The sequence below is a fragment of the Leucopleurus acutus genome (assembly GCF_964270905.1).
Source record: "Leucopleurus acutus genome assembly, chromosome: 10".
In the NCBI taxonomy this organism is placed as follows: Eukaryota; Metazoa; Chordata; class Mammalia; order Artiodactyla; family Delphinidae; genus Leucopleurus; species Leucopleurus acutus.
In genome coordinates this window covers 69,923,664-69,950,909 of record NC_139153.1, presented here as the reverse complement: position 1 = coordinate 69,950,909, position 27,246 = coordinate 69,923,664, and the positions used below count along the sequence as shown (strand labels likewise).

The 27,246-nt window shown below is 48.9% G+C and overlaps 1 protein-coding gene across 1 annotated transcript in view; it reads left to right on the top strand.

Annotated features, from left to right (window-relative positions):
- Positions 1–13,296: 13,296 nt before the first annotated feature.
- The window catches only part of KCNK5 (potassium two pore domain channel subfamily K member 5), a 36,397-nt gene continuing 22,447 nt past the window's right edge, over positions 13,297–27,246 (top strand). The window contains exon 1 of the mRNA XM_082847344.1: positions 13,297–13,807. Coding sequence (XP_082703470.1) covers positions 13,622–13,807 — 186 coding nt within the window. The 5' untranslated portion in view covers positions 13,297–13,621. The remainder of the gene's footprint in view (positions 13,808–27,246) is intronic.

Here is a 27,246-nt window from a genome sequence, read left to right as displayed (position 1 = left end):
ACCCGGTTGTCTATGCAAAATGAATTCTTTCTCTCTGTATCCTGCTAATCGTACCTCTGAAAGGTCCTGTACTCTCCACCTTCTGCTGATCGTGCAGCACCCCCATCTCATCCTTATCGGGGCAAAACAGCAGCCTCCTTCCTGCTGTCACCAGCTCCCATCTCTAATCCAGACCCCAAGGATCAGCATTTGGTCAGTCAACAGTAATGACCGAGCACGTATAATGTGCCCATCACGAGGGACACCACAGAGAACAAGATAGACACCGCCATGCTTCAAGGAGTTGGTAGGCAGTAGAGTTTTTCTTTTAGTACTTGTCTGGAAAGAATGCTTCTCTGCTGTTTGGTTTTAATATTTTTAAGACACAAGCAACAGGTGGTCATTGAGAAAGAACTTGAAAATGCACTTAAGTATAACCAAGAAGATAAAAATCACTCTCTTTTTTTATTGAGACATAATTGTCATATAACACTGAGCTAGTGTAAGGTATACAACCTGTTGATTTGATACATTTATATATTGCAATATGATGACCGCCATAGCATCAGCTAACACCTCCATCACATCACACAATTATCATTACTTTTTTGTGGTGAGGACATTTAAGATCTAGTCTCTTAGCAACTTTGTAAAACTCACTCTTAAACCCACCACTCTTTCTAACTCCTACTACCTCCCCCCCAACCCTCTCCCCCACAAAAATAAACATTGTTAACCTTTTGGTGTATTTCTTTCCGGACATTTTTCTTTTTCCTATTTGAATGTTTTAGAATACCACTGATGTCCCTTCCCACCTCAAATGTATTTATTTCTTCAGCAAATATTTATTATTAAGCACCCGGCACTGGCCTGGGTGCTGGGATTACAGAGATGGACAACCTAGCGGGGGAGACAGCAAAGGATCGCACACATTAATACATGATTCTCAACTGTGATGCTTTTCATGAAGCCAGGGTGTAGGGAAGCATGAGTGCACATGAGGGGGCCACCAGCTCATCGTGGGGACTTGGGAAAGTTAGAGAAGGCTTCTCCAAGGAAGAGCAGGGCTCGCCAGGATGGAGGTGGAGGAGAGGGTGTTTGGGGAGGTGGAGACTGAATTCGTGACCAGGTTGATTTCTCCATTAGCTGTCGCCAGTACAGTGTCAGGGGCCCACAACACTAAAAGGAGCCCATGCAAATATTTTAATTTCTTTTAAAACCAGAAGGAAAAAATGGACTTTGGGTTGAAGAAAATGTTTTAAATATAATATTCCTACATTGGTCTTTATATTAATACATTTGTAAAATATAATTTATGAAAGAAGGAAACTCACAAAGGCAAAAGTGCCCTTGAAAGTCACCATGTGGTCCTGGCATGAAGACCATGTGGCTGAAGCAGAGAGAGTGGCCTGAGAAGGTGGTGGGAGATGTGACTAGAAGGCCAGGTAGGGGCTGGATCCAGAGGCCACATTAGGAATGTAGGACGTTATCCTCTAGCGATAGGAAAGCAGAGAGGTGACAAGATTCTTTGAACATTTTATTTAATCTCTAAAAAGGAAATGTCTTTTAGACATAATGCCATATTATACCTTAAAATTATGCCACAATGCCATATTATACCTTAAAAATATGACTATCTGGGAATGAATACAGTGATGGTGGCATGACACTGTGTATGTAATACCACTGAACTGTATGCTTAAAAATGGTTGAAGTGGTAAACTTGATGTTATGTATATTTTACCATAATAAAAAAAAAAATAGAGGCAGCAGATAGCCAATGGTCAGGCAAAAAATTAACAAAAACTCCCTAAAAACATTAAATGTCCATTTGGTGTTCACATTTTCAATTGTCTCTTTTTAAACACATTTTTTTAAATGGTAGTTGATGTACAATATTATATAGGTTACAGGTGTACAGTATAGTGACTCACAATTTTGAAGGTTATGCTCCATTTACACTTATTATAAAATTTTGGCTATATTCCCTGTGTTGCACAATATACCCTTGCAGCTTATTTTATACAGAATAGTTTGTACTACAATTGTCTCTTAAATGTTACAAATAGTTAAGCTGTTTTGTTTTTGTTTATTACTGTTTCAGTCAAGAACCAAATGTAGTCTATACACGTAATTGATCGCTCTCTTCAAAGTCCCTTGCAATCCATAGGTCTCTGCTCAATCTTCCTCCCTCCCATCTTTTTTCTTTCTTTCTTTTTTTTTTCTTGTGACTTATTTGTTAAAGAAACCAAGTCATTTGACCTGGATTATGTCAAATATACCCCTGTGGTGTAGTTTAACGTGTTCTTCTGTCCCCTGTATTTCCTAGGAATGGTAGTAGTATCTAGAGACTTGATCAGATTCAAGCTCAGTTTGGCGCAAGTCTATTTCAGGGTGGTGTTGGCTACTTCCCACGGGAGCACTGCTTTGTCTCTCTTCCGGGGAGGTTGACGGCCACTGACAGTCATTGCCTAGGACATGAGTCCATCAGGGGGTCATGGCCCTGTGGCACCAGATGAAGAGGGGAGAATAGGATGAAGGCTGGGGTGGTCCCAGTGTCTCCCTGTCCATCAGGGAAGATCTTCCTGGTGAAGGAAGGGGCAGCTATGGTCCCTGGGCCTTTTTCTCTCCACTACCTCTGAGCACCAATAGTCCTAACCCTTGGTAGGGAAGCTTTCCTGTATAGGAATCTGCTCCTGACAAACGAAGACAATTTCAGATGGGCTTTCCTTGTGCCTAAGGTTTACAGGTTTTTTGTTTTTTTGTTTTTTTCTTTTTTCTCCAGGTGCTTGAATTTTTTATTATGGAAATATTCAAAATAATCAAAAATAGAGAAAATAGTGTAATGAACCACCAGGTACCCCTTAACCAACTTCAACAATTTTCAACATTTTGTTAATCTTTTTCACTTATCTGTTCCTCTCCTTTTCTTGCACTAGAGCTGGGATTGGCCAAAACGATGGGCCAAATCCAACTTGCCACCTCTTTTCGTAAAAAAGTTTTATTGGAACACAGCCATGCCCATTCGTTTCTGTATTGTCTATACCTGCTTTTGCATCACACCAGCAAGGGTGAGTAGTCGTGACAGAAATCATGTGGGTCACATGCTTAAAATATTTGCTATCTGGCCTTTGACAGAAAAAATTTGCTGACCCTACGGTAAAGTATTTTAAAGCAAATACTAGTCAGCATATCATTTCATCTGTAGATGCTTCAATATGAAACTCTAACAGATAAGAGCTTTTTTAAAGCCATATCTGTAGGTTTTCAGTTTTAAAGTAGGCAGCAGAGCCAGCACTGCTGTGGCCCAGCAGGTAAAAGCCTGGTTTTGGAGGTACATGGGACTGGATGCTGGAGGAGCTAAGCTCACTTGGGTCCCACCCTGTTTAAGTGCTCAGAGGCCTTTGCCATCAGACGCCCCTGGGTCTCAATCCTGGCTTCCCCACTTACTGGACTGGGCAAGTTACTTCCCCTCCCTGAGCAGCAGTTTTCTCGCAGGTAAAATGGGAAAAATTGCCAGGCTTACCTTAGAGGGTCCTTGAAAGGTTAAATGCAGTGACGTGTTTAAGTGCTGAGTTCAGAGCCTGGCATGTGAGAAGCACACGGTGCCTGTGACTCATATCATGGCATCACTTAGACTAGTCCCCTCCTTGCCCTGACAGTAAGGTGGTAAGAGGAGAGGGGCTAGATTGTTCACCCCAATATGTTCACCTTAAGTAAGGTCCCAATCAATGGCTTTTCCAGACCAAGCCAGCTTGGGTCGCTGACACAAGAATAGGAAGATTTCGGTGGCTGGTGTGAGGACCGGGGTGTTTTATGACCAGGACAGGGATTCCGGTCTCTTACAATATTAAATGAATAGTGGCTTACGTGTTGCAGGTCCCGTAATAAGGTTTGGGCTCCAGCGCCTGGTGAGCCATCACCCGGAAGCACATCTCTGGACTCCAAGGCTGAAGTCCGGTGTGCGCCCGAGTTCTGCTTATTGCCCGGCTCGCTCTTGGCACTGGCTCAGGAGGCAGAAATTCCAGGAATCCTGGTTCCTCCTTCCCCTTGGCATCCTCCTCATCCTCCTCCCTGCCCCGCCCCCTTCTCCACCAATCCTCAGGCCCCTCTCCCATCTGGTGGACAAGTGGCCGGTTGTCTCCGGGATCTTTATGTCTCTCTCGGGGGCAGCCACGTTGGGGCCGGATGGGGCTGTCGTGGGCATGACACAGTGGTTTTGAGAGAAGCCTTCTGGGATTACTTAGAGCAGCCGGGGGTGAGGGACGTTGGGGAGGCAGGCTAGGGGAGAGGCTCCCATGCAAGCCAAGGACTCAGGCAGTGGGGGATGAGAGGCAGAGTATCCTGGGTGCCAAACTCCGGGGTGCTGCAGGTCTCGCCTACAGCAGTGTAAAGTAGGGGAGCTCCGAAAACAGTGATGAGACCCCAGAGCTTCTTAGCATCTCCTGAAGCATCCCTGCCTCCCACTGCCCCTGTTCCTACCTTCCTTCTGGGGCCCACAGTCTCACGCCTGCACTGGTGCCATTGCCTCCTAAAGGGCACAGATGCCTGGGTGAGCTCTTGAAAATGCTGCAGTGATCAGGGCACTTGCCTGGCTGAAGCCCTTCCAGGCAGAGTGCTTCAACTGCTTTTTGTTTCACACACTCCTCTAGCTGTCTGGTGAGGCCTGTGGACTTCATCCTAGTAAAATGTTTTTAAATGCCTGAAATAAAATGTGCCGTGTTCCAAAGGCAACCAATTATATCAAAACACGATTGTCAAAATAGTTCTTAAAAATGACATCTGTGTAGGGGCTTCCCTGGGGGCGCAGTGGTTGAGAGTCCGCCTGCTGATGCAGGGGACACGGGTTCGTGCCCCGGTCCGGGAAGATCCCACATGCCGCGGAGCGGCTGGGCCCGTGAGCCATAGCCGCTGAGCCTGTGTGTCCGGAGCCTGTGCTCCTCAACGGGAGAGGCCACAACAGTGAGAGGCCCGTGTACCGCAAAAAAAAAAAAAAAAAGACATCTGTGTATAGTAATATATGTGGTTTTAATTAACGTGTTGTATTGCAAGTTATAGCAGTGGGTCTAATAACAGACATACTTTGTTTTTGTAACAATATTTGAGGTATCTGCCACGATTTTCTTATGATGCCAAAGAACCACGATATCTGTGGGTGACCGAGTCTCAGAGGCTGTTAATGCTACTGCGATTTGTTATTGAAGTGGATGCTGAGTTTCAGATAGAGGTGAGTGCAAGTAAAGATGGAAAATATTGCTGCGTTCAAGTTCATGGAGTCCAACTCACGTCCTTGCCTTCTGCCTTCATGATTTATTTCACACTGCCGCCCTCACCCAGTGCATCTGGTGAAGCTTACCTAGCTTCCGAAATGAATGTCAAGGTCAGCCTCTCTTTGAAGTCACTTGACTCTACCAGATACAGCCCACCACCTTTGTGCTCCCTGCCCCCAACCCTGGATAGACTTTTACTGCTGTTTTGTCTCCTGGTCATTCAAAGGACCTTTGGGACAAGGACAGTGCCCAGTGCTGGGCACGGAGTCTGGCATATAGCAGTTGCTTAAAAAAAAAAAAAAATTGAAGGAATGAATGAGTCAATACCCAAATGTATGAATATGAGACGTTGTAAACAGTCACCCAAAGACACCGGCAGGGTCAGTATGGTACCGTCATCCTACACACAAAGAGCAATTCTTCCACTGACCATCCATACTTCTTATCTCTAAAATCCCTATCTGTGTTAAGGGTGACCAGCAAAGGGAGCAGGCTGGAAGAGAACAGCAGGGACAGGCCACCATCTCCAAAAGAGGCACAACAGGCTACAGAGGAAGTTGCTCACTGATGGATAGAAGGGCAACAGAGATATCCCCACAGGGCTGACAGGCACACCCAGTCACCCCAACAATGCGTAGGGGAAGACCTGAGCCAGCAGGGCAAGGATTCTCAACACAGAAGGAAACCAGGAGGCTGCAGGAGAGTTGGAGGAGGCCATGGGAAAGGGGGTGGTGATGACACGTGCCCAGGTCAACGAGGAGAGCCACGCTCTCTGGGCTCAGGTCACCCTGAGCAAGTTACCTTGAGCAAGGTTACTTCACCTCCCTGAACCTCAGCTTCCGTATGTGTAAAATGGGCTAATAATCCCCCATGGTGTCATTGCAACCATGAAATGAGAAAAGAATAATGACTAAATGCTTTATTTACCTGCATTATCTCATTTAGTGTTTATTAAATTTCTAGCACAGAGTGAACACTTAAAAGCTACCTAATTGTTATTGCTACAGGCAAATTTGAAAATACAAATTAGCTCCCTGGGCCCCCCACCCTCTCCACTCACCTTTTCCTCTTCTATTCTCCTTCTCAACTAGCTCCACTCAATCACCCCGAACCTCCCTGCCCAAGGTGCTTACAGAGTCACCCAGCCAGGAACAACTTTGGTGGGCGGTAAGGGTGGTGTGTTCCTGTGAACCATCAGAACTTGTAAGAAATTTTTTTGGTTTGTTCATGAGTGCTTTTTTCTGAGAAAATGTCGCATAAATACTCAAAGTTGTGACCAAAACAAACAAAAGAAAAAGGTTAAGATCCACAGAAGTAAAGTGATAGGGTCAATGCCCTACTCCTTCCCTGAGTTTGAAAAGAGATCTTAGTGGGTAGGACAATGTTTAACGCAAAGGAATGACTCTCAAATGGTAGAATTTCAAGGTCAATGATAGTTGGAGAGAAAGGTTTGGGGGTAGGTCCCATAACTGACGCCCTGCTATGTTACTCTAAAAATGACCCTGTCTAAGGAATAGCTTCGGGTGACCTCTGAACTGGTCAGAGTGGGAGCCTCTCTTGTTACTAAGTTGTTTTGGGGACAGTAGAAATTTTAGATGTTGCCACAGAGCAATGAAATTCTAATATTATCATGTTCCACTTTTAAAGGTAAAGACATTGAAATGGCAATAGAGACCTATCTGAAATCTTCAAAAACAAATAATTCAGAATCAGTGCTCAAGCTCTACCCCTAACTCATAAGGACACGTTTCTCCACAGCTTAATTGGCTCTCAGAGCGAAGGACATGTAGCTTCGGTATTAAGAGTAATGGAAATCCTGCCAGGGAAACCCTTATCTGACTTCATTATTGTCACTTAGCCATGTCTCTCTCCTCAATACCTGGCTAATTTTTGTCCCTTCAAATATCTAACATTGGATTTACAAGTTCAACTTTCACTACTTGTTTTTATTGTGTTTTTCCCATAAACCTTATACCTAACATTTACCATCTTAACCACGTTGAGGTGGACAGCGCAGTAGAGTTAACTATGTGTTTGTTATGTGTATCTTGTTGGGCACCAGATTCCTAGGGCTTTTTTTTCTTTTTTTTTTGGCTGCATTGGGTCTTCGTTGCTGCTCACAGGCTTTCTCTAGTTGTGGCGAGCTGGGGCTACTCTTCGTTGCAGTGCGCAGTCTTCTCATTGCGGTGGGTTCTCTTGTTGTGGAGCACGGGCTCTAGGCATGTGGGCTTAAGTAGTTATAGCTTGTGGGCTCAGTAGTTGTAGCTCTCGGGCTCTAGAGCTCAGGCTCAGTAGTTGTGGCGCACAGGCTTAGTTGCTCCATGGCATATGGGATCTTCCCGGACCAAGGATTGAACTCGTGTCCCCTGCATTGGCAGGCGGATTCTCAGCCGCTGCGCCACCAGGGAAGTCCCCTAGAACTTTTTTATCTCACAAAATTGAAACCCAGTGAATAATTCTTTATTCCCCTCACCCCAGCCTTGGCAATTACTATTTCACTTTCTTTTTCCAAGAGTTTGACCACTTTAGATACCTCATATAAGTGGAAGCATGCAGTATTTGTCTTTTTTGTAACTAGATTATTTCATTTAGTGTTATGTCCTCAAGGTTCATCCATGTTGTAGCATATGACAGGCTTTCCTTCTCTTTTAAGGCTGAATAATATTCCATTATATGTGTATACCATTTTCATTACTTTTTTTTTTTTACTGCAACTATATGGCTCTGAGATTTCATTTTGCACAGTGATTTTATTTTATTTTATTTTATTTTTCCTGGTATAAAACATGAAGGTAACCTTATCACATACCTTGAATTTACTGCTCAGAAACCTTTCTAATTGAATTAGCAGAGGATTTGTAGACATGAAAATTTAACAGATACTTTCCCCAGGTTTCCAAATGATCCATTAGAAACAAAGCAAGTTTATAAATTAACTGATAATCTTTCGTAATGCAAGCTATTTTATAAGGCATTTAAAACTGTCTCTCTTCCAAGCAATATGAAAAGAACAAAAATGAAAATATAATCTTTTGACCTTTTGAGTTGAGAGCTATAAAGATTTCTTTTTCATTTTTTAAATTATTTTTTTAAGGAAACAAGGTTTTCAGGTGATGTTGAACCACTTTATGCTTTTAATGGCTTTTTATATGCCTCCTTAGATCAGCCATGAATTTCAGAGGGGGATTATTCCCTTTGAAATTCCTGAACAGAATACAACAGAAATAATCTTAAACAGAAGTAAAACAGTAAATGTCTCAACATTATGAAAGGATCATCAAGCCATTCATTCACCAAGAGGATAAACCCTTCACCTAATTGAACCGAGGAAGAAATGACGAAAGTGGGTAAGGATCCTTTTGCGGCCAGAGCTTGGGAGCATGGCCTTGGAGAAAATAACTCATCTGCTGTGCCAGTTTCTCACCTGGGAACCAGCTGAGTCTAGTGATGTGTTGCTACCAAGGTGAAACTCAATCATTCTTAAAGCTGATTGCCTTTCAAAAGATGGCGCTCCGGAGTGATTACCATCCATAAGCATAATAATAAAGCCATTGGAATGTATTTATTAGCCGTTTAAGAGAATACATCCCCTCCCCCAATACCCCTTTTTCCTCTTCTGTCCCTGAGGCTCAAATTGTCCAGACGTTCATTTGTTTCGGTACAAAGCCCCCACTGGCTGCTGTGCAGAGAATGGGCACATCTCCTGATCTCCATCGGAAACTGTTGATCCAAAAGTGTGGATAGGGCCAGGGAGTGAGGGAAAGGGCGGAGGAGGGGAGGAGAACATTCAACGCAGAAGGAGCCAAAGGAAAGCAAGGGAGGCAGGAGCAGGGAGAACGGAGAGCTGGGTTAAGGGGGTTGGGAAAATGTGGGAAGGAAGGAATGGGGCCACAGAAGGAGAGGGTGAGGAGAATGAACGTGACATTGAGGGGGCAAAAAGAGGAAGGGGTCAGGGAATGGAGAAGTAGGCAATGTGGAAAGATAAAGCTGAAATTATAAAAACTTCAAATAAAACCCAATTCATCCCAAAGTCTCCTGCAGTGTTTCTGTGAGACAGTGAGACTGAAATAGGAAGAGGCCCTTTATTTTCTTAGGAAGAGAACGCAGACTGGAGGTAGGAGAGGAATGGGAGAGAACTTTGCAAACAAAGAGAGCCTGTGGCCTCTCAAACTGCCCCCACCCCATGCTGGATGAACTGTTCACACCACAGTCCCTGACTTTATCCAGAGAGGGGGGTCTGGGACAGAAGCCTGGTCTCCCTACAGGCTGAGGACTGGAGAGTCACAGTGCAGAGTTGTAGGAGGTGGGCAGGGGTTAAGGAAGAGGGCCCTGAAGTCTTCAGGAATGCAGAATTAGGAAACCTGGGGCTTCCCAGCTTCCTGCCCCAGGCTCCAGGGGACACACGTAGTGCCTCAAAGGAGAGACAGAAACATCTACAAACCCAGATCATTCCTTCAAACCTGCATCCCTAGTCCCTGGGCTCCAGCCTGATTTGGAGATACCACAGATACCATCCCCCAGCCCCCAAGGAAGACTCCCCATCCCGCAATGGGAAAAAAAAAAGAAAAGGCCTTGGCCAGGGGTCAGTGCACAGCCCGCTGCTCTACCTGCCCACACAGAGGCACCAGGGTCAGGGCCAGCCTTTGATACGAGTGCTGGAGGGAGTATGCCCCCTCCCCAACTTCTGGCTGTTGCTGGTTGAGAGACTTTGAACAAACTAACCCACCCAAGCTTCAGTTTCCTCACTGCAAAGTGGATGGAATGACAGGCCCTGCTTAAGATGCATGGAAAGGATGTATTGTGGCCTCAGGTTTACGAACCCTTGGTAGCAAGGTGAGTGAGAAATATCCCAGGTGAGTGTTTTTTGTTTTGTTTTATTGTTTGTGTTTTTAAAAGATAAATTTGGTTAATTTTTGAAATTCAGGTATAATTGACATATAACATATTCATTTCAGGTGTACAACATAATGATTTGATATTTGTATGTGTTGCAAAATGATCACCATAATAAGTCCAGTTGACATGTGTCATACATAGTTACAAAAATTTTTTTCTTCTTGTGATGAAGACTTTTAAGATTTCCTCTCTTAGCAACTTTCAAATATGCAGTACAGTATTATTTAATTATAGTCACCATGCTGTCTGTACATTACATCCCCAGAACTTATTTATTTTATAGTTGAAAGTTTGTACTTTCTAACCCCCTACACCCAACCCTCAACCCCCATCCCTGGCAACCCCCAATCTGTTCTCTGTATTTATGAGTTTATTAGGTTTGTTTTTTTTTAATTTTACATATAAATGAGATCATATGGTACCTGTCTTCTCTGTCTGACTTATTTCACTTAGCATAATGCCCTCAAAGTCCATCCATATTGTCGCAAATGGCAAGATTTCTTTCTTTTTTTTGTATTTCTTCCTCTTTTATGTATTTAATTTTAGTATTCCATTGTATATATATACCACAATTTTTTTATCCATTCGTTCATCCGTGGACACTTTGGCTGTTTCCATGTCTTGGCTATTGTAAGCCGCAATGAACATGGGGATGCATGTATGTTTTCGAGTTATTGTTTTCATTTTCTTTGGATAAATACTCAGAAATTGAATTGCTAGATCATATGGTAGTTCTATTTTTAACTTTTTGAGGAGCAGCCATACTGTCTTCCACAGTGGCTGCATCAATTTACATTCCTATCGACAGTGCACAGGGTTCCCTTTTATCCACATACTGGCCAACACTTGTTATTTGTTGTCTTCTTGATGATAGCCACTCTGACAGGTGTGAGGTGATATCCCACTGTGGTTTTGATTTGCATTTCTCTAATGATTAGTGATGTTAAGCATCTTTTCATGTACCTGTTGGCCATCTGTATGTCTTCTTTGGAACAATGTCTATTCAGATGCTCTGTCCAGTTTTTAATTGAATTGTTTGTTCTTGTTGATATTGAATTGTATGAGTTCTTTATATATTTTGGATATATAAAATATCTGCAAATATCTGCAAATCAGATACATGATTTGCAAACATTTTCTTGATTCAAAAGGTTGCCTTTTCATTGTTGATGATCTCCTTTGCTGTGCAGAAACATTTTAGTTTGATGTAGTCCCACCAGTTTATCTTTGCTTTTGCTGCCTCGGCTTTTGGAGTCAGATCCAAAAAATCATGACCTGATGTCAAGGAGCTTACCACCTATGTTTTCTTCTAGGAGTTTTATGGTTTCAGGTCTTATATTCAAATCTTTAATCCATTTTGAGTTAATCTTTGTGTATGGTATAAGATAGTAGTCTAGTTTCATTCTTTTGCATGTGGCTGTCCAGTTTCCCCAACACCATTTATTGAAGAGACTATCCTTTCCCCATTGTATATCCTTGACTCCTTTATTGTAAATTAATTGACCATGTTCATTTTGTGGGTTTATTTCTGGACTCTCTTTTCTGTTCCATTGATTCATAAGTTGCTTGTAATGCCAATACTTTACTGTTTTGATTACTATAGCTTTGTACTATTGTTTGAAATCAGGAAGGGTGTTGCTTCCAGCTTTGTTCTTCTTTCTTAAGATTGCTTTGCCTATTCTCGGTCTTTTGTGGTTACATACAAATTTTAGGATTGTTCTATTTCTGTGGAAAATGCCATTGGAATTTCAGTAAGGATTGCATTGAATCTGGAGATTGCTTTCAGTTCTACGGAAATTTTAATAATATTAATTGTTCCAATCCATAAGCACAGGATATCTTTCCATTTAATTGTGTTTTCTTCAGTTTCTTTCATCAATGTCTTACAGTTTTCAGTGTACATGTCTTTCACCCTATTGGTTAAGTTTATTCCTAGGTATTTTATTCTTTTTGATGCAATAAATAGAATTGTTTTCTTTATTTCCCTTTCTGATAGTTCATTATTAGTGTATGGGAACACAACATATTTTGTATATTGATTTTGTATCCTGAAACCTTACTGAATTTGTTAATTAGTTCTAGCAGTTTTTTGATGGAATCTTTAGGTTTTTTTATGTATAAATAATATCATGTCATCTGCAAATAGTGACAATTTTACTTCTTTTTTTTCCAGCTTGGATGTCTTTTATTTCTTTTTCTTGCCTAAGTGCTCTGGCTAGGACTTCCATTGGGTGTGTGCTTTTGACAAATATGTCTTTGACAAATTCATAAATTTATTCACTCCACTGCACAAATATTTGAGTGTTTGCTATATAACAAGCACTGGGGATATGTCATCAAACAATCCAGACTCCACCCCCGAGCTGTCATCATTTTAGTGTTTTATATTAGAGGGAATTTATTGCCAGGAGGAAAATAAGACCAACAAGGGGGATAAGGAGTGTGTGTGTATGTGAGTGTGTGTGTTTATGTGTCTGGGGCAGGGTGTTTGCAATTTTAAATATGCTTGGGAGTATGAAAGACATCAAGTGTTTCCTGTATAATTGCAGTGCGTTTGTGGGGAGGGATATGAACAGTGCTGCCCCTGACTGCTCTTTCTCAGATGTTCACCAGGGCAGGTGAGACTGGGGTGAGAGGAAGGAGTCACACCTTTGTGACTGGTTTAGTTCCTAATATCCTCTGACTTTCTCCGGTCCCTTTCTAATGTCCTTTCCCCAGTCTTACAGGAAGGTGTGTGAGACAGAAAGACCGAGAATCAAGCTTTCTTGGCAGAAACATCAATAAATGAAAACTGGCTTATAATGAAAATAACAATAGCAATAACTTCCTGACCCCAGTCATTAGGTACACATTCATTTTAGTTAATACACCATCACTAGTAAGAAACGTGAGTCCAAGAGACCACAACGCCTCCGAGCATGCGGGGCGCGTAGCCTACCCTGGCGGCGGCCCTGGGGTGCGAACATGGTCCGCAGCTGCTTCCAGCGCGCACCTAGCGGTAACTCTGGGACCAGCCGCGGGGCCTGCACGGGGCGGGGCCTGCACGGGGGCGGGCCCTCATCGGGCCCCTCCTCCACGGGCAGAGCGCAACAGGCCCGGGTTAAAGAGGCGCGCGGAGGCGGGCGCGGCGCACACTGTTGTGGCGCGCGGAGAAGCGGCGCACGTGTCTCCGGGAGTTCGGCCTTGGGTTCACCCAGCTGCTTTAGCTCCCGCGGTCCAGGGTGCCCCCTCGGCCCCCTTGGTGTCCGCCCACCTCTGGCCCGCGTGAGGAGGTCCCGCACAGTTCCCTGCGCTCAGTGGGCCAACTTGCAGGGGCAACTGTGTCGGTGGAGCGGCGCCGGGTTGAACGGGGCACTGCGCATGCGGAGCTCCAAATTCAAACAGCTGTTTCCAGAGGCTGGAGGGCGGGTGAGACCGGGAGCCGCTGGGGTTAGCTGAGGCATTCTCATTCTCCAGGAGGTGGCCTCTCGGGAGCCATGGTGGACCGGGGCCCTCTGCTCACCTCGGCCATCATCTTCTACCTGGCCATCGGGGCGGCGATCTTCGAGGTGCTGGAGGAGCCGCATTGGAAAGAGGCCAAGAAAAACTACTATACGCAGAAACTGCATCTGCTCAAGGAGTTCCCGTGCCTGGGCCAGGAGGGCCTGGACAAGATTCTGCAGGTGAGCTGGAGGTTTAGAAGTGCTGAAGGGGAGCGCCTCGCAGCTTTGGATAACCCTCACTCCCTGTGGGTGGTCCCGGGGTGACCGGAGAGGATGTCTCCCCATGAGTCTGACTGCTGGAATCTGCCGTTCACCCGTGGGCGCAGGAGTCTCCCACGCGCGCGGAGACTTTGGAACCCAGTCTGTCCGGAGGGAAGAACTTAGGCTTGACCCCCGGGTGAACCAGGGCCCGCAGTGGCTCGGTGTGGGTGTGCGGGTACCTCCCTGGTTGGAGGAGGCTGTGGGGCGGAAAAAGGCGTTTGTCTTTCCTTGGAGACGCTCCCAGAGTTCGGGAGACCCGCCGGGTGCCGCCTCCTCGCGTCTCTACCTCCCAGCTCCGGGGCCAAGTGCGGCACCCGGCCGGCTTTTTTCGGCGTTTCATCACCAGCCCGGCGGAGTGGCGCGAGGCTCCCCCGCCCCGGCAGGGCTCGGGAGCGGGGGGGGTCCGGGGCTCTGTCGGGCCTGAGCCCCCGGGATGCGGGCTGGTGGCTAGAATGCTGGGGACGCGCGCAGGCTTCCGGGAAAGCTTATCTCGCGGAGACATCCCCGAAGGGCTCGGAGTTCAACTTTGTGAAAGTAACAGGTTGAACAAAAGAACAACACCCGGAGAGCCCCTTTTCGGGGGACGGGGCGGGATGGGGGTGGGGCGGCGGCAGAGAGGTTGTATAGAATTGGAGGTTGTGGGAGAGTTTCTCCTCCATGTTGGCATTGGTTCATATGCCCTATGGATGGCATTGATCTCACGTGGATAAACTGTGGGGCTTGTTTGGGGATCGAAGACTTCTACCCCAGTTTCTCGAAGGTTCTTGGCCTCAACCATTCACACTTCTTGGCCTGCAGGGATGGTCTCCCTCCAGTGGAACGACCAGACCTGGGTAAGAGCCCCTGAAGGCTCTAGGTTGTGAGGTGGAGTAGAGATATTGTCCAAGGTGTTACATTTCTCTTGGGGTAAAAGATGACAGAAAGGAAGTTTGATGAGAAACAATCTTTAAACTGCTGTGGCTCCCCAGTCCTTTATGGCTGTGTAGTTATCTCTCATTTTTCTGGCCTCAACAGCCCGTATGTAAAATGGGAAGAGATGTGTAGGTATCTCGCCTGTGGTACCCCCTTTTTGTCCCCACATCGACGGACATTCCCACAGGTGAGCATATAGGTGCCTGCTAGCAGCCGGGCAAATAAAGACGTGTCCTCTTAGGAGCCAGTAGAAGGGGAGGTTTAGGCCAGAAGGTTGGGTGTTGGATTTTAGTGGGGACCCTCCTGTCCGGGAGCAGTTCCCAGGGCGGGGGCCGTTGGTAGGTGAGGCTGGTGGGAGTATGAGCTTCGGAAGGGAGTAGGGTGTTTTAGCTCCTGATAGCAGGAGTTCTGGGCAGCTCTGCCTTCCTCGAGATGGGTGTCTGCCCTGTGTGTGTGTGTGTGTGTGTTGGGGAGGGAGGGTCACTTTATAATTTCCCTTGAGGAAACAATTCCTCTGGAGAACGCGTTGCTGTTTACTTGGCTCCAGGGCTTTGTTTAGAGGGGGAAGAAGGCAGGCGGGGATGATAAAGAATCGAGCTGCCCTCGAAGTGTTTGCCTCTTCTCCGCTACTGCAGGGGAAGGAAGGAAAGAATTCAAGGCTGAATGTGGGAAAATAAAGTTCAAAACATGAGGAGAAGGGAAAAGGAGGGGGGGGGTCGGGGTGAGGCAGCCGGGTGCAGCTGGTGGTTATAGCCTTGGAGGTTAGGCAGCTTTCTTGAGGTGTCTTAAGCTTTCTTAAGGAGCAAGCAAGATGCCTGGTATTTTGGGGTCCTTTTAAACCCACCAGCGATTACCCCCCAAAAGCCGGCAGGTAGCTTTAGGAAAAGGATTTGGGTATCAGGCCAGTCTGATTTGGAGGTGATTATGGACAGGCCTGTCCCCATCCCCAGCCAACCTCTCAAGCCATCTGCAACTTGGCGGATCCCCTCCCTTCATAGGAAGAACCCCAGAAATGAGAATGAACCAGTGGAAGCATTTCGCTAGCATCACTTTCAGTCTGCAGAAACCTGCCTGGCTTCGCTTGCTGATCTGGGACTTGGGGCACTGCTGCAGGCCACAGGAAATTGGTTTAAGGAAAAATGAAACTCAAAAATCTTCTTTCCCATCTGGCTGCTCCTGCATTTTCCACTGAGTTCTGTGTTTTATCAGGTTCTGAATAATCACCTTTGTAATCCTAAAGAAAGTCCCTCAGTTGGGAATTCCTGGGGTAGGGGCCCACCCCCTCCAAAGGCTGTTGGAAGGGGGTGGGGTGCAGCCTGGGTTGGGGTTTTTCTTAGAGTGGAAATCGTGTGTGTACTTTCAAAGGCGTGAGAAAGGGAGTTAAGGCACCTTTCTTTAGATCTTTGGAAATAGTCCCTGAGTTGTCAGGTGCTTCCTCCCTGTTCACGCTGTGGTTGAACTGAGGCGGAGGCTGACTTTCAAAGGCTCAGCGCCCCATTGGCCTCGGACCACGTGGCCGCCCCTCCTTCCTGCCTTCAGAACCATCCTGAACCCTTTTGCTCTCAAGCCTGCTCCTGCAGGTGCTGGTGACCCGCTCCCCCAGCCGCCTCCTAAATTGCAGAGGCTTCCACAAGGGGATTTGGCATTGACCGAGCGCCTAGCGTGTTGGGCGCTGTAGGCGGTCATCGGCATTTTATGAGAGGGCGCGGGCTGGTTTTGCCATCCGGCTTGGCCATTTACCCATCAGACCATTTAACTTTGCGTCTCTTTCCTCATATGCAAAATGGGGGTCTGGTGAGGGTCAAGTGAAGTGGAAGCATTAGGCGTTGGGTGTGTATAGGTGAAACTGAGGAGTGCCAGCCTCCCTCGCTGCACACATTGAGGACACGTTGACTAGGGCAACTTGCTAGGTGCTTTATGAGTCGGGTACTCTGTACAGCACCCTTACGTGTTCAGATAAGGAAACTGAAGCCCAGGGGAGTTACCAGGAGGGCACAGGCTGGGGTGGGACCCAGGCAGTCTGCCTCCAGAGCCTGCTTCTCGTACACCCTTGCCCTCCCCCTTAGGCATATGAAGCTGTTGAATGGTGCGTCTGTCAGTGAGCTCTGTAAATTGGTTCAGCTGGACTCTCTGGTCTGCTGGGAAATTCTATTTTCTCTTTCCCCTAGAACAGGCATGGGCACGCAGGTGTCTCCTGTGTTGTGCCTGGCTGAGCCACACCTCCTCCCTTACTGAAATAAGCAGCAGTCCACCCCGCCCCACTTCTCCTTTGGGGGTGCGGTAGGGGTCGCCCCAAGCCCTGCCTTTTACTGGCACACCCCATCCCTAATTGGGTTTTCTTAAACTGCGCATGTAGCTGACCTGTTCCCAGAAGCCTCTTTGATCCTGCTGGCCTCTAACCTGCATTGTCCTATTCTGAGGTTTTCCGTGCGCGCCAGACCTCTCTCCTTTTATTTTCTGGGCCCTTCGTACTCCCCTACACATGTTCCAGTCCCTAGTAATAAGGCTAATTCCAATTTTGAGGTTCTGACATCCTGTTATTAACGCCAATCCTCCTCCTAAAACTTAAAGAAATATAACTATGGATCATGTAGTTAAATTACATCTGACCAAAATGCTCATACGGGGCACGTGACTTGAATTTTGGGGGGAACCGAGGGTTAACATGAAAACCTCTTTTGTTTCAAACCTTGCTGGAAATTGGAAAGCGCGCTGGTTCACTTAACTGCCTTTGTATGTAAAGGGAACACAATAGATCTTTTGATTATCCAGAATCACGGAGGCCTCTGGGTCATTCATTCGAAATGGAACTCTCACTGTCTAAGACTGCAGAAATGGAAAGTGGAGAAGTTGGGTTTTTGAAAGGAAATAGAAGAAAGAGGTTCCTTCCTAAAGGCTCACTTTCTTATTTATGTTCCGCTCAAAGTTGAGGGCAGTCAAAACAAAAAAATTCTCCAATCGATAAATCTGCTTTAGTTAACTACTCTGGTTAGTTTTAACAGTTAAGGTGAATTTTTATTGAATCGTTTTCAGAGTTTTACTAGAGCCCTTAGGATGATTACAGATGGCACAGTAATAGAGGCTTATTGAGGGCAGAGATTAGCAAGTGTTGAAATGTTCTAGTGGGGGTGGGGGAGTCCTATAGGAGGGGGTGTAGGGGAGGTGATGACTGCTGCTTCTAAGTATTTTCCTCAGGTTTTGCTCTATTTATAGTCTGGCATTTAAAAGAAACACAATCCTCTGGTTTTGGATGCCGTGCTTGGCTGGCTGTGACCCCAGGTCAAGAGCTTTCATCTTGAACTTGGTTGTTTGCTGTTAAGTTGGCCTCAGCCTCTGAACTCTTTATGTCTGTGGGGTGGGGGGAGTGGGGGGCAGGGAAGTACCAGGCTTTGGGGAACAGCCGGGCTGCTGAGACAGAACCCCCAAGAGAGTCTTTGTACAAATTGAGGTGCTAGATCTTAGTGGGACCTCAGGAACCACTTGACTGGCCTGAACTGGGGTGATAGAGAGAGGACAGATGAGGTAGGCGTGTGCAATAGGTTCACCTCCTGGTGTTCCTTTTGGGGAACGGAGAAGGTAGAGGTGAATCCCCTTGGAGATTTTGCTGAGAGTCCCTCTGAACCCCTGGAATAAGTGGAGGAGCCCTGACCTGTCGATCCTCCCCACAAGGGTGGGTTGACACAGATAAAAGGACACGCTGCCCTCCGCAGGATCTTTGTTCACGTGCCACTCACCTCACTACTGCAGGCCCCTTCCTGTCGCTGAAAGAGTCACCCTCCAAGCACTGGGTCATGCCGTCATATCACCCTCACAGGTTGCTTAGAGCAGTGCTTGGCACATAGCAAGGCTCATCCCGCGTTAGCTGCTGCCGCCACTCACCTCCTAGATGCCCCTACTGTGTGATGGGGCCATCCACGCACAAGTGTAGTGAGCATAGAGTCAGGAAGACCTTAGTGCAGGAGAAAGGTCAACTGCCTTTTTTTTTAATTATAGTGAAAAATACATAACAAAGTTTACCTCCTTCACCTTTTTTGAGTGCTGTTCAGTAGTGTTACGTATATTCACATTATTGTGAAGCAGATCTCCACAATTTTTTCAACTTGCAAAACTGAAACTCTAGACCTGTTAAACAACTCCCCTCTCCCCCTCTCCCCCTCTCCCCAGGCCCTGGTAACTACCATTCTACTTTCTGTTGCTGTGAAGTTGACGACTTCGGGTATCTTATAAGTGGAATCGTACAGTATTTGTCTTTTTGTGTAAAACGGTGCACCCACTAAGGAAGACCATATAGAGGTTCCTTAAAAAAATTAAAAATAGAACTACCATATGATCCAGCAGTTCCACGTCTAGGTATAGATCAACCACCTTTTTAAAAAGCTAGAGAGAGAAGGGAGGATAGGAGGGTGGCCCTTTCTTCACCGCAGCCCTCAGGGAGGTGTAAAACTGCACGATGGTCCTGTATTGCAGCCAGAGGGCAGAGGGGTGAGGGCCAGATGACGAAGCTCTCTGGGTTTAGCCAAAGAATTTGAACTCACCAAATTTTTGCAATTTTCAAGTAGGGGAGTGAACAGCATTTCAGAAAGTTTCCTCTTCCTTCACAGCTGTTTGCAACTTAAAAGAAGTAGAGTATTCTACTCTAAATTATCGGCTGTTTCTGTGGGCTGATCGTTTCACCCTATGGGTGTTCTGATAAGGATGCCTCCTCCCTTTCTCCTTCCAATGTGTTGGAGTGTGGGTCTTTCCCCAAAAGCCCACAGAGCTCACGGCACCTCCCCCAAAAGAGCCCACCCGCACTCCCTCACACCCAGCTTGCAGTTAGGGTACCTCTGTCTTCCTTCCATGAACCCCTTGGGAGGTCCAGGTCTGGGTCCCCTCCATTTGATGACCTTCCCAGATTATACCTTCTTTGCTTCTGTAGGTGACAGTGCGGGTAGTGTGCTCCAGCTCTGTACAGCTCTGCCTGAGGCATCTCGGCTTTTTGTGAGCAGTTAATTTGGCCCCCAAACCTCAGAGACCTGGGCAAAGTTAGGGGATCACAGAGGGGTCCCCCCCTGCCAGCTGTCCCTTCTGTGTGCACTGAAGCTTCAGAAACCAGGTGGGGCTTTAGCCCTCGGGAGCTCAATCTAGCTGGGGAGAGAAACAGGGCCACAGTGGTGAAATGAGGAAAAATGTAGTCCTGGTGCCCAGTGATGGGTTGCATATGGTGAGGCTGGAGAGATGGACGAGGGTCAGAGGGCCTCAGAGGATTCGGTTCCTGTTTCCTGAGGCCTGTAGAGCCCTGTGGCCTGTGGGGCATCTGGCTCTGAACAAAACATAGCCCCTGCCCTCAGAGAGCCCCTACTCTAGAGAAAGACAGGTGAGGAGCTGGTTACCTGACATTGGTAGGTACACCTGGAGCTTCCAAGCATGTACTGTTGAGAGATTAATTTCTGCTCTTGAACTTAAAGAAGGGGGAATTTGAGGCAGCCAGGAGGGTTGAGTGGTGTGAGCTGCAGGCCCTGGGAGCTCTCTGCTGCGTACCTCCCGTGTGCCAGGCTGGTTCTTTACCTGTTGAACCTGTCCTGTGGGTGAGGTGTTACTTCTCTGCCTATTGTCTAGGAAACCGAGGCCAAGGGGTTTGCCCAGGGCTACATGGCTAGCCAGAGGCTAAAATTCACCCTTCCTTGCTGACTGCAGAGCCTTGGGGCCTGACCAGGAGTGGAGGTAGAGCCAGGAGGTAGAAGTGATGGGAGTGGGCAGGGATTGGGGGCCGGAGGTGGGGGTGATTCCAGCTAACGGTTACTGAGCACTTGCTTCACCACAGGCAGTGGGAACTTTATGTGCATCGTCTCATAATCCTCACAGCAACCCTTTGCTGGAGGTCCTCTTACCAGCACCACCTCAGGGCAGGAGCAACAGAATGGATAGTTCTAGTTCACTCATTTGCCCGAGGCTGTACAGCTAGGAAGTGGAAGAATGTGGATTTGAACCCAGAGCCCACACTCTGAACCATTCTGCTTGATGTGAGCCAGAAAGGTGGCGAAAACAAGCAGCAAAGGCCTAGAGGTGGGAAAATGGTGTCTTCAGAGCCTTAGGGTGCATCGGGTGGTTCTCTGTGTGGCTGGCTGATTACTTAGCCTTGGGGCCTCGAGCAAGTCAGTCTCCTAGTCTGTGAAATGGGACAATAGTTCAGTATTGCCCTCATGCCTGCAGAATCCACATTTGACTGAGTGCCTGACACGTGCAACTGGTGATTTGCTATGTGTTAGCTGTTCTCTGACACCCCGTCTCTCTAGGGTCGGGGGTGGGGTGGTGCTGTTCCTGACGGCCAGTTCAAGCCCCACATGGAGACACAGATGGAGACACAGATGATAAAACCCACCAAAACTCCTGGTGGAGTCCCCACCATTTTCCATTTCCTGCACATTCACCCAGCCCCTCCCTCAGTGGAAGGTGTATTTCCTCTTCCCTTCCAGCAGAGCCCTGCTCCCTCCTCTGCAGAAAGGGGACCAGGCTTTCTCTGCTCAGTCCTGGCTTATCCCAGGCGTTTGTTAAAACTCTTCCCTTCCAGAGGATTCCTGGGTCCAGGTGGCCTCATGGGTACCATCCCCGGAGGGTGGTCACACAGGATGTGGGGTCAGAGTTGTGCTCTCCCTGGGGCCAGACACCACCCATCTCCCCTCTCAATAGGCCCTTGCTGGCCAGGTCCCTTGGATTGCCTTTGAAGTGTCCATTCTGTTTTTCCCCTCCTAGCTAAATATTTGGGTTTCCTGCCGAACTATTTAGGCAGTATTGTGTACTTCTGGCTGTTGTCACCTCCCATGGCCACTGTAATCTGGCTAAGGTTGCCTAGCTGACACCTCCCATTAGGGAGAGCCTTGCCCCCAGGCTAGGCTAGAAGCTGTGTGGGGAGGGGCTCACTTGGGGGGCAGGGCCAGCTTGGCTGTTCCTGTAGACTGGTGGCGGGCCCTGTGGGCTGCCAGGGGTATTGTAGGCCACAGCAGCTGAGGAGGACACAGCGGAGCCCCTCCCTTTGTCTGTGTGACCAGTGCTTGGGGCTGGAGCTGGGGCCGGGAAACCCTTATCTGAACCACTGTGCAGGGAAAAGCTGATTCTAACACGGATTCTGATTCTCCCCACAGTACTGGTTTGTGCTGTGTGACCCTGGTCAGACTTCACCTCTCTGGACTCTGCTTCTTGGGAGTAAGTTCAGCCTTTCATTCAAGAAGGCTTGGAGAGCCTGTTAAATTAGGCCCAGCTAGACTGCAGGAGCCCTGTGTGGGCAGCGCCATGTCTCCCTACCCAGTTCCTAGCTCAGTAAGTGACTGGCTCAGAATGTGTCTGTTGGGCCCCCGGGTGCCCAGTGGTGTGCCTGGCTCGGACGGGGAGGCCAAGATTCATGTGGACCTTTGGGCTGGAGTCTAGTCATGAGGGGCCCAGCCTCCTGCCAGGTCAAGGTGGTTACCTGCGTGAATTGAGCCAGGCCGGGCTCTGGCCCCAGAGAACAGAAGGGGAGCGGCTTTATCAAAATTTACGCCCATTTCATCTCCTTCTAGCCTTCCAGCCTCACGAGGCGGTGCCAAGTTGCCTGGTGGTCAGCCACAGGCTTTAAACTCACACCGCCTTTGCAAGCTGCGCCCTGAGCCCCTGGCTTCATCAGAAAGTAGGAGTGATGGTATCTGTCTCTCGGGGCGTGAAGACCACAGGAGAACACTAGAGGAAGGCGCGCTACGAGTTCACCTTTAAGACCAGCTCAAGGTTATCTTCTCCCTTTTGAGGGACTTTACAGAGCAAACAGCTCTGCGTCCCTGGGTCTGTTCATCGCCAGGAGCCCCCTTACGCCTTTCCCGTGGGATGAACAAGGCCTGTCTGCATGAGCACGCCTAGCAGGCCTGTCCTCCCCAGGGTAGGTGGTTTCTGCTTTCAAGGAACTTGAGAAAGAGCAGAGACCCAGTCCTTTGTGCAGATATTTACCAGGCACATACCATGTGCCCAGGCCTGTTTTGAGACCTGCTGTGAAGGGGATGAGCCGTCCCTGCCTGTCAGGGAATGTCCTCAGACCACGTACCGCAGAAACCACGAGGGCACGAGGGGTGGGGGGTGGGGGGGGCAGAGCAGGGGGAAGGCCAGGCTCTTTGTAGGGGAGAAGGGTGTGTTCCTATAGCCCTTGGGCATGACTGCAGCCTACAGGCATTAGGCCTTTTCTACGCCATGGCGCACCCCTTGGGGCAGAGCTGACTAGGGACGTTGGCACCAGGGGATGGAGCAGAAGTGTTGCCTGCAGCACCTGGGTGACCTCTAAGGGGCATGCAGATACCCAGGCTTTGCACCCTCCTCACATCCCCACCCTTGGCCTTACCATGGGGCTCTGCAGACCTACTCACCTAAAGTGCCTTCCTGTGCCCTCTGTGAGGTCTGGCAGTGAAATGTCATCCCTTTCGCTATATGGGAAAACTGAGTCCTGGTGAGAAGCTGGGACAGACCGTCTCTAGAACCAAGCTTGGGTTAAACTAGCTGTGCCTGCCCAGGTCCAGAGCCTTTCTTCGCCAAGCCAAGTTTGTTACCCCACCTCGAATCCCCTTTTGAACAGCCTTTAAATCAAAATCTTGATGTGTGTTAGGGTGCAGAGCACTTACTTCACGTACACTAAACTGGCCTGATTTCCTAAATTGCCCCAGCACACCCTTTCCTTGAGTGCCAGCTTTCCTACGCACTAGTGAGTTTTTCTGAAATAAGAGGCAAAGGTTGAAGTTGTCGTCAACCACAGGCTCAGAAAAAAGGAGTTTTTCTAGGCCCTTCAGAGCCTGGGGCAGAAGTAGTCTGATGTCTCCCCGGGGAGTTTCCCCATCACAGGACCCTGCTCCCCAAGTGTCTGAGCCCAGGGAGCTGTTGTTGGCTGGTTTCTTGGAGGCTGGCAGGGATGGGGGAGGAGGGTCAGGCTCTGGGTGCCACTCCTGGCAGCACATCATAAAATGGGAGGCTGAAGGGAGCTTAGTGGTTATCTAACTAGCCTCCCTTTAGAGCCCTGAAGCCAAGGCCTAGACCTCGGGAGGTTATGTAACTTTTCCAAGGTAACTGTGCTCACCAGGGCGGGGAAAGTACAATAAAGGAGTAGGTAGAGCTAAGTGGGGCAGTTAGGGAAGGCTTCCTGGAAGCAGAGGCCACAGGAGGTGAAAGGTAGTCAATTACTGCCATGGCAGTCAGGGCTCCTGATAGAGTGAGATTGGAACACTTGACTCAGAAAACCCTCCATGGCTTCTCCCCCAGACTCAGAGCCAAAGTCCTTGCAGCAGCCCAAGTGATTTGGACTCTGTTCCCTGTGTGGTCTTGCCTCTGTCTGGAGCCCTACCCTTGATCCCAGCTACAGACAGGAGGCCATGCCCTGAGGGTGGGGAGGCATTCTGAAACCCTGCACACTCACAGCACGTTTCAACTTTTACCAAGAACTCAGGTCTATGTCCACTGATAACATAAGTCACCCTGCAGGTGGAGCGGAGGGAGGTGTTCCAGCAGTCAGACCACAGCAGTGACTGCAGCTGGCACCTGGTGAAGGAAAGGCAGGTGAGGGCCATCCCACACCCTGGGGACTCCCAGCAGCGGTACCATAGACAACGTGGAAACTCATTTTGCAGATAAGGCAACTGAGGCGAATAAGTTATTCAAGGTCACACAGCTAGTTAGTGGCCTGGACCCAGGCCTTCTGGGTCCAGAGCCAGAGCCCTGCCCCACTTAGACACCGTGGTGTCCTAAATCAGCTTTCCCCTGTGCTGGGCCACCAGCCCCTCCTAGAGACTGAGTTTTCTCCTTGGGCCCTGTTGGCTCCAGCTCCCCGGAAGCGGGCTGTGCATGCTTACTGACCCTTCGCTGAGAACTGCTCTCTTCAGCCTTTGTGGGTTCTGACACCGGTCACTGTTCTGACCGCATTGACCATATATAGGTTTGTTTGCTCTTCTCAGTGTGAAAAGTTTTAAAGCGGGACAAACCTGCGTTAGCTAAGGAGGTGCCGCAGCTCAGGGCGGAGGCCATCAGCTCCATCCCTGCCCTCCAGCCTGTTCCCCTGGCATCCTTACGGACCTGTCAGGCTCTGACCCTTCACTGCAAGGTTTGTGGGTCAGGGGACCCGGAGACCGAGCTCTCGAGAAAGAATCAAAGACCCGGAGTAGTGAGGTGCGGTTTAGTCTGCCTCTCGGCTGTAGGGTTCCTGTCTGAGTCCACACATTACCTGCTACCGCCCCAGCAGCTAAGCCCACACTTGCGACACGTCCCTGACTTGGCTTCCCCAGGGCTAAGCCCGAGCAGCGCTGTGGTCTGCACCTTGGGAGGAAACAGCTTTCGTCTTGCCTTTCTCCTGGGGTGTAAGCGCTGCTCAGATCTGCCTGCGTGACTGGGGACAGACTGGCCATTTTGCAGCCTGCTGAGGGCCCCGGGGCAGGCCCTTCACAGACTTGAATGTTGATTCTTGGCTTGGGTGCTCCTCGAGTCTGATGCAAGGTTCTTGCTTCTCCCATGCCCCCGGGTACAGGATGGTACCTGTTCAGACCCACTGGAGGAGAAAGAGCGGCAGCCCCATCCCCTCCCCGTAGCTCCTGTTCAAATAAAACTCTTGCCTCCCGGGTCGAGGAATGCATCCTGACAGTGTTGGCTTTGGAAGGGTGCCCTCCCCTCCTCAGCATCCCGCCCCCTTTGGAGCAGTGGGTGGAAGGGCTGCCTCTGGCTGAGGGATAGTGCTGAGTGGGCTGAGCAGGGCGCGCTGATGCGGTAATGTCTTGTCAGCACCCCCCGGGGAGCAGGAAAAGGGAGGGTGTCCTGACTATCAGCTTTTCAACACCCCATCCCCCAGACTCCAGCCGCAGCCCTGAGATCTACTGATGAGTGGCCCAGGGACTGGGGATTGGAAGACAGAGCCAGGTCCTGGGCCTGGCTCAGCTGACTTGCTGTGTGACTGGGCCAGGTCACTGCCCCTCTCTGAGCCAGGGACTTGTTCACTAAGGCCAATTAGACTCTTAGCGCCAGCTGTATGCCCAGTGCTGGTTCAAGTTTGTGGGAATTATGAGACATTATCCTTATCTTTGAGGTTGGGGCCGGGCCCTGCGGTGTATATGAAGGATTATTAAATAGGGGTGCAGCATGTTGTAGGGGACTCGTGTGCTCCAAGGTAGAAACGTTGCCACGGGCTTGGGCCGCCAGGGAAGGCTCCCCTGACCCTGGAGTTGGCCTTCTTTTGAGCCCCATCATTCTCTGGGCACCTCCTTCTCCCCCACGTCAGAGCACATTGCACTGGGGGTTGTGCCTTGTCTGCACTCCTTCCCCCTCCCATGAGGCCCTCGACTGCCCCATTGGATCCCAAACCTCACACTGTGTACGAGGGTAATGATTAATGAACATCCCAACCGTGAAGCTGTGTCTCTCTCTCCTTTGGCCTCTGTCCCACCAGCCCCCAAAACCCAAAGGTAGGACTACCAGCGCCCACCTCCAATCTGGAAAACTCCTGCCCCGGGCCCTTCCCATGGGGACCATGCCTGGCCAGATTCTACCCCAACCCAGCAAGTGCTCTGGGACGGCCCCCCACCCTGCTGCCCGTCACGTGCACGGGGCACATGAGTGGGGACGCTCTGCCCTCCGTTGGGACAGGTCGATAGGTTGCCTGGGGAGCTGCGTCAGCATCCCCCCTACCCTCCCACACCCCTGCCCCGGGCGTGCACCTGTCTGGACCCAGGACTGGCTCCCCAGGGCTGGGGCAAGGCAACTTCTGAGTCATGAGGGGACACTTTTGAGTCCTGCTCTAGGAAGTTTCTGTCTCCACGATGCCAGGGCTTCAGAGTTCGTAGGTCTCAGTCTTGGCACGCCCTCTCTCTTTGGAATGCCCCAGGGCTGAGGGCTGCCTGTGGCCAGAGCCCCCGTCTCTTCCACCAGCTCTGTGTTGGGGTCACTGTGTACGTGTCTTAAAATTTTTGCTTGCCAAAGCCGGTTTCCATCTGTGTACACACTCCACTCCCAGCCACCACTGCACTGCACACAGGTTGATCCCTGCTTATTGAGTGACCTGGTAGGCTCTGGCCTGTGGAGTAGGAGACCCTCAGACAGACCAGCAGGGGCACCTGCTGGGGCCCTGGGGCAGGGCTTCGATTTGGTGTTCTCAGTGGGGCTGAGCTATGAGCCAGACTTCAAGTGAAACAAAAACAAGACGGGGGTGAGGGCAGCGGGGGACTCTAGATTCATGCATGGTGCTGTGTTAGCGTTGAATAATTGAAACTCGACGTGAAAACAGAAGGCGGGAAGCAGGGTTATCTATGCCTTTTCTTTCTCTGCTTCCCTAGTTTTCCGAAATGCTGTTGTATTGCTTTTAAAGCAAAGAAATCGAATTTTCTGAAAGGGTAAGATGCACGCATATAGCGTCAGCCACTTCTACACTGGCTGTTTTTAATGTGCGAGTACACAAAGCACAAATAAACGTGGTTCTCACGGCG